The sequence below is a fragment of the Miscanthus floridulus genome, chromosome 12 (assembly GCF_019320115.1).
Source record: "Miscanthus floridulus cultivar M001 chromosome 12, ASM1932011v1, whole genome shotgun sequence".
In the NCBI taxonomy this organism is placed as follows: Eukaryota; Viridiplantae; Streptophyta; class Magnoliopsida; order Poales; family Poaceae; genus Miscanthus; species Miscanthus floridulus.
The window spans coordinates 57443764-57450535 of NC_089591.1; the positions used below are offsets into that span (position 1 = coordinate 57443764).

Consider the following 6772-nt stretch of genomic DNA (forward strand, 5'->3'; position numbering starts at 1 on the left):
GTGACAGTATAGTACAGTGGTAGAGCAGCAGACACGTGAGGAAGAGGTTGTGAGTTTGAATCCCGCCGGCCGCGTTAGCCGCGAATTTTACGCAAAAAATGCAGCGACATCAATGGTGGCGGCCTCCCCCGAATTTTTTTTGGGGTTTTTTGCTATTATTTTCGGGGTTTTTTCGCATTTTTATTTTGCCGAGTGTAAATCTTCCCCGAGTGTTGCACTCGGGGAAGAAAAAAAAAAGAAAACGGCGTCGACAGTCGGCCAACGGCGTCAAATCTTTCCCGAGTGCCAGCACGGCACTCGGCAAAGCCTTCCCCGAGTGTACAATTTTCGGCACTCGGAAAAGACGCCTTTGCCGGATGAGGATTAGCCGGAGAGTCTTCCCCGAGTGCTGCACTCGGGGAAGGCTTCCCCAAGTGCAACTGGGCCTTCCCTGAGTTTAACTGGCACTCGGGGAAGTCACTGGCTGCTGTAGTGAAAAGGATGTTTGGTTCTTTAATCGCTCCTAAAATTTATGTTACATCGAATGTTTAGGTACTAATAAGGAGCATTAAATATAGATTAATTACAAAACCAATTACATAGATGGAGGATAATTTGCGAGACGATTTTTAAGCCTAATTAATCCGTCATTAGCATACGTTACTGTAGCACCACGTTGTCATATAATGGACTAATTAGGCTTAAAAGATTCGTCTCGCAAATTAGTCACAAGTTGTATAATTAATTTTGTAATTAGTCTATATTTAATATTCCATATAAGTATCAAACATTCGATGTGACAGAAATTTTAAGAGCTCCTCCCAACCTCTTTAGTCTTTTGCAATGATGTACCACCACGTCGTCTTCCTAAATGACAAAACAACTATCATGCATGAACACGCGTATCTTATGCTTTCTTTTCGACGCCGGGCATTATTATTATTATTATTATTACATTTTGGTGTACCTGTAAAAGTTTGCGAGCTTTTTGTTCTTTTGCGGACTTGCACTGGATGATGTGGGCCTGGGCTTTTATGCTCTTCCTTTAAGCTCACTCTTCTCAAGTCTAGTCTAGCGCCGCGTTGGCTGGCTGGCATCAAAGACCAGGCCAGTCCCGCACGGCCGCACGGGCAGCACCGCTAGCTGTTTATTGTTCGCCTCCCGTGAAAATTGTTGGTTTGCTCTAGGCCCACACTAGCTCAAGCAACGCCATGACCCAAGCTATAGACAGTAGACAGGTAGACTACTCCCTCCCGTCGGATTAATCATGGAAATCAACTAGTTTTAAATTTCCGTTTTTTCAAGAAATCAACTAGTTTTAAATTTAACTAAAATTTACTACAATAAAAAATTTAAAACGTTTGTAAATCTATTTGGAGATATAATTATGGATACTATTTATTATAAATTTAGTCAAACTTATAAAAGTTTGATTTAGTTGAAACATATAACAGTAAATTTTCTTTTTCGGAACGGAGTAGTACTACTAAATTAGAATATCTATATAGTAATATAACACTATATTTGGATTTGTCATATTGTTTCCGAAAAAATGGCAGACTTGGAACATAGAAGGCATTTGTTAGTACCTGGATTCTACTAAATGTAATCTGTTTATTTATGATACGGGTTTTACCTTTTTTTTCACTAAAAAGACAGAGGTTTATGATAATATGATTCAAAACCTAACAAATTTACCTAGAATTCGATTTTCCGGCTAAGAGCGTACTAGTAAATCACATAAGATAATTCCAAAAGGAGGACAAACAATGTTTCAAAACATAAAAATGTAGTACCAAAAGAGTTCAGAAGCTCGAGAGAATAGAAGAAACCACTGACCGGTCTGCACCCTGGACAGAAAAAATATTAAAAAAAACAAGACACGCTTGGAAGGAAAAAGAAAAACCTTCAGAGGCCTCCTCGCTCGTCTCGGTGTATCTCCCACCCGCCAATTAATGCACCTTCGGGACCAGCGCCTCACTTCAATGCGAAGAACCAAAAAGGACTCTGCAGTCTGGAGAAGGGAGAAAAAAGAAAGAAAGAAAGAGCAGCAGCGCAGCGGGAAGCAGAGCGCAAGGAAGGAGGCGGACTTGCTCGGCTGGGATCCCCCGCCAGGGGTCCACATGGCGGCGGCGCCTTGAGCGGTTGAGCCGGGCCCTCCCACCAGCGACGCCGGCGGCCGCGACGTCCCGAGATGCCGCCGCGGGGAGCGGCGCTACTCCTCCTCGTGCTCTGCGGTGCGTCCTTGAGATTTTTCCTCGTTTCCTCCCCGTGCTTCGCGTTTTCTCGCGTTCGGGTTGCAATGCCGAGGAGAATTCTAGCGCGGATTGCGTTCTTGCGGTGGGATCGCCGGGGAGGAGCGGCGGGCATGGCGTGCGTGGCAAGTTCCACTGGTCGTGTGTGGGGGCAGAAGATGGTTTGAGGTTTCGCCTTTTCCTCCATGGAGCTGTTGCTCTCGTGATTCGTCCGAGCGCATCTGAATCATGCCTCAGGCTTTGGCATGTGGAAGTTGGAATTCCTTCTGAAAAATCTGCACTTCGATTTTTTTCGGCTTTGGCGGCGCGGTGATTCCTGGTATGCTTTTCCGCGAGCCTGAGTGGCCGAGTAGGAGTTGCTAGGTTTGCTAAAACAGCGTGCGGTAGATACGATGGGAGCTATTATGGTAGCATTTTCTGTCTCATATCGAGCTCGAAATTTTTAGGCTTTGGCAGTTCGTTCAAGTGCTTGGTGAGGGTTTTGGGCTCCTCATTTTGTGCTGTCTTTTTCTTGCTAGAGCTGTCAATTGTCATCAAACTCTGCGTTGCCTGACTGGATACAGACTGTACAGTTCCAAATGCAGAGAACGAAACCCAACAATATTCAGTGCATTAAAGACATTTTCGTCAATGTAGCGCTCGCTCTTTATTTCTGAGTTCTGATGCTTGTATGCATTGTTTGGGTTCATTGTTTCTTGTTTGAATATCCAAAGCAGTGCAACTCGGAACATCAAGCTCTACAACTACAAGTCTTGCATCATACTTATTCGGATTCTGGAGTAGAACCCATCAGCATCGCTTTCCTGCCCTAGCCCCTGGCCCAGCCCCTTCTCCTCAACCTCAAGGTAAGTACAAAAACCCTTGAGATTTATACACATGAATAGTATAGTTGTAGCAAGCAGATATAATTCTCAGTTTCTCACCATGACCGAAAATACATTTTTCAATGTGTACCTTTCCACTTTAGCTATCTGTTCTATTTAGCATTCTTCATACAAATCATTGTTCCTTTTGATACTCAGGCCCCATTATTGCTCACCCAGTGCATAGGCATCACAGAAGAAGGCATCATGCTTCCCCACCACCTTCATCTTTTTCGCCAGAAAGACAAGGTTTGTTTACTTTCTCAACTGTCCAATAGAAATGACAAATCTTATTGTTAGTATGAAGAAATCAACAATACTAAGACCTTTTCATGCCTGAATTTTGACAGATTGCAGCAGAACAACTTGTTCTGCTCCACTTACGTCGACTCCAATTGGTTCACCCTGTGGTTGTGTATATCCTATGCAAATTCAGCTTGATCTTGGCGTGGCACCGTATCAATTATTTCCCAGAATCGATGAGTTAGAAATTGAGGTTGCAGCAGGTACATTCCTGAAACAGAGTCAAGTTCGGATAATGGGTGCTGGGAGTAGTCTTCAAGATCCTGAAAAAACAACAGTAACCATCGATTTGGTGCCATTAGGCCAGAAATTTGATAGGACTTCAGCCTTACTGATTAGCAACAGATTTTTGCAAAAGAAGGTTCCAATAAACTCATCCGTTTTTGGTGACTATGTTGCTACATATGTTCATTATCCAGGTGAATAGATGTTGATGTATTCACTTCACTAGCCTTCTGTAGTGATTTTTGTTGTTTTGTTTATCTAATCCTTGTTCTTTTCTTTATCTAACCATACACATATCGCAGGCCTTCCTTCTTTAGTACCTATTCCTGGATCCTTGGGTCCAGTAAGCAGTAACGAGGACCCTTCTAGTGCAAATATACACAATAGAAGCCATCACAAGATTAACTCTAAAATGGTTGCCATAATTGCTCTGTCAGCTGTGATTTTTGTTTTGACGTGCTTGGCCATTGGCATCGTTTGGAGATTCAATGGACTAAAACATTCTCATGCTATGGGCCCTATTTCAAGTTCTTCCATCACTAGAAAAGGAGGTAATTTTCGTGACAATTGGCACATTATACTATACTTCTGGTATATTGCACTATAGTCATTTGCATTTGGATTGATTAAGATGCAATTATATGGTATCCCTTGACCTTGTTAGACAGGGGTACTTTATACTCCTGTACCCTGAATTAGAATATGAGTCAGCTGATGCACACTCCTGTGTTCCTGCCTCCCGTTGCCAGGAACTCACCTGGTCCTTGATGGTTCTTGACTTTGGTTTTTAAATTTCTTGTTGCTTCATTTCTGTTCTTCTATCTGGTCCAATGGAGGCACTATCAATACTTTGGTTTGTCATGTATCGAAGTATGTCGTGATATACAATGATCTTGTTACTATTTACACATCAAGTAGTTTGTAATAAGTGGTATGATTCTACCCTGTGTAGATGAAGCCGGATGTTTATCCATTATCTAAAAAAAAATTACACATCAAAAGACCAGCAAGCACAGAGCACTGACTTGAACACTAAGGGCACTACTTATGATCTTGATTTAATTCATGAACAACAATGCATAAAGAAGCATAGAACACCCTAATGGAATATAATCTCCCCTTAATTTTTGTAATAGAATTTATTTTTCTGTTTCAGCTATGAGGTCATCGTTCTCTGGTACAAGCAGCTCAGCAGCATCATTTGCTTCAACAATAGGAACCTGCACATCCACCGTAAAGACATTTACAATAACTGAGCTTGAGAAGGCCACAGAAAACTTCAGCTTCAGCAAAATAATAGGTGAAGGGGGTTATGGATGTGTTTATCGCGGTGTAATTGAAGATGGTGTTGAGGTTGCTGTCAAATTGCTTACTAGGAGACATCACAACAGAGATCGCGATTTCATTGCAGAGGTTGAGATGCTAAGTCGTTTACATCACCGCAATCTTGTCAAGCTGATTGGTATATGCATTGAACGGAGCACGAGGTGCTTGGTATTTGAGCTTGTTCCAAACGGAAGTGTTGAATCTCGTCTACATGGTATTTGAGCACGCTAATTTTCATAGCATCTTAACTGTACTTACACAGTTTAAGAAACTTAAACATAACTATTTTTTTGTAGGCATGTAATAATCACTTATTCCTGCACTTCTGTTTTGATATTTCAGGTCCAGATAAAATATATGGCCCGATTGATTTTGACACTAGAATGAAAATAGCCCTCGGCGCAGCAAGGGGACTAGCCTATCTGCATGAGGACGCCAACCCCCATGTCATTCACCGGGATTTCAAGGCAAGCAATGTTCTATTGGAAAACGATTTCACCCCCAAGGTTGCTGATTTTGGGCTGGCAAAGGAAGCATCAGACGGGGTGGATCATATTTCTACTCAGGTCATGGGGACTTTCGGGTAAGACATCTACTAGTGTTAATCAACAAGTGCCATCATACAACTCTTGTATGCACTTCTGATGATGGCGAGTGTAATCACTCTTGATATAGATTGTTTGAACAATTTAAACAATTAATGTAGTGCTATATATTATGGATCATTTGATTCATTTCCCCCCATGCTCTGCAGGTACGTTGCCCCAGAGTATGCGATGACAGGGCATCTGCTTGTCAAGAGCGACGTCTACAGCTACGGTGTGGTGCTCCTCGAGCTGCTGTCAGGCCGAAAACCCGTGGACATGACCCAGCCACCGGGGTCCGAGAACCTGGTCACCTGGGCGCGCCCGCTCCTCACCACCCGGGAAGGACTGCAGCGGCTGGTGGACCCGTCGCTCCCGGCCGGTTACGACTTCGAGAAGCTGGCCAAGGCGGCGGCCATCGCGTCCATGTGCGTGCACGTCGAGGCGTCGCACCGGCCGTTCATGGGCGAGGTCGTGCAGGCACTGAAGCTGATCCACAGCGGCGGGGGCGGCGACGAGACCTGCAGCGGCTCCTTCGGAGGCGGCGCGACGGAGGAGTCCCCGTGGAACGACGTCAGCAGGAGCTCGTGGAACGACGACCCGCCGGCCACTCCGGGCCCGGCGCTCCCCCTGGGCTACGGCTCGGACCCTGCCGGCGCCGACGAGCGGAGGCCACGGTCGGCGTCGAACGCGGTGTTGGACAAGATCGAGTCGCTGGCGATGTACGATTGGTCCGGCCCGCTGCGCACCAAGGGGAAGCACAGCTTCTACAGGCTGAGGGGGAGCATGAGCGAGCACGGTCGCCCCTCGGACGACGGCAGCGTCGAAGGTTACTTGATGTAGCCGGCTAGCCGCCGGCGCGGCGACCGTGCGCAGATTGCCGCGGCAGGCATGCCTCGCGTTTCTTGTCTCGGTCTAGAATTGTATAGCTGCTGCAGTTGACGAGATTTTGGTGCCTGTTGCGAAGAACACATCGTTCTGGACATCTGACGTATTCGATGCATTTTGGCCCAGAGATGTAAAGATGCTAAATTCAAGAATTTTCTTGACAGATATAGGACGAGCGAAAAATCGAGGCCGTCAGAATTGCGATACTGCTGAACAAACAGAGGCAATTTGCCGTGAGCACTACCTTCTGATTGACAACTAGCGAAATGACACGAGCGACCAGTGGTAACTGGGCCCAACTGCCAGCGTAGTGGCGCCCTTAAGCAGACACCGAGTCCTCTAGCAGGCC

The 6772-nt window shown here is 45.3% G+C and overlaps 1 protein-coding gene across 2 annotated transcripts; it reads left to right on the plus strand.

Moving 5' to 3' along the window:
• Window positions 1–1945: 1945 nt before the first annotated feature.
• LOC136496538 (receptor-like serine/threonine-protein kinase ALE2) lies at window positions 1946–6712 on the plus strand. 2 transcript variants are annotated; one of them, XM_066492241.1, is made up of 8 exons: window positions 1946–2216; window positions 2948–3079; window positions 3257–3346; window positions 3448–3819; window positions 3928–4176; window positions 4782–5165; window positions 5294–5534; window positions 5706–6712. In XM_066492241.1, exons 1-8 carry the CDS (start codon window positions 2174–2176, stop codon window positions 6376–6378), a joined length of 2184 nt encoding a protein of 727 aa, XP_066348338.1. In that variant the 5' UTR covers window positions 1946–2173; the 3' UTR covers window positions 6379–6712. The 2 variants fall into 2 exon arrangements, with proteins under 2 accessions (XP_066348338.1, XP_066348339.1); XM_066492242.1 differs by having other exon boundaries at window positions 2951–3079; window positions 5706–6642.
• The last annotated feature ends 60 nt before the right edge of the window (window positions 6713–6772 follow it).

Coding starts and splice junctions, on each gene's coding strand:
- LOC136496538 (XM_066492241.1), top strand. CDS start 2,174: ATGCCGCCGCGGGGAGCGGCGCTACTCCTCCTCGTGCTCTGCG. Junction 2,217..2,947: donor ACTCCTCCTCGTGCTCTGCG/GTGCGTCCTTGA, acceptor GAATATCCAAAG/CAGTGCAACTCGGAACATCA. Junction 3,080..3,256: donor CCCTTCTCCTCAACCTCAAG/GTAAGTACAAAA, acceptor TTTGATACTCAG/GCCCCATTATTGCTCACCCA.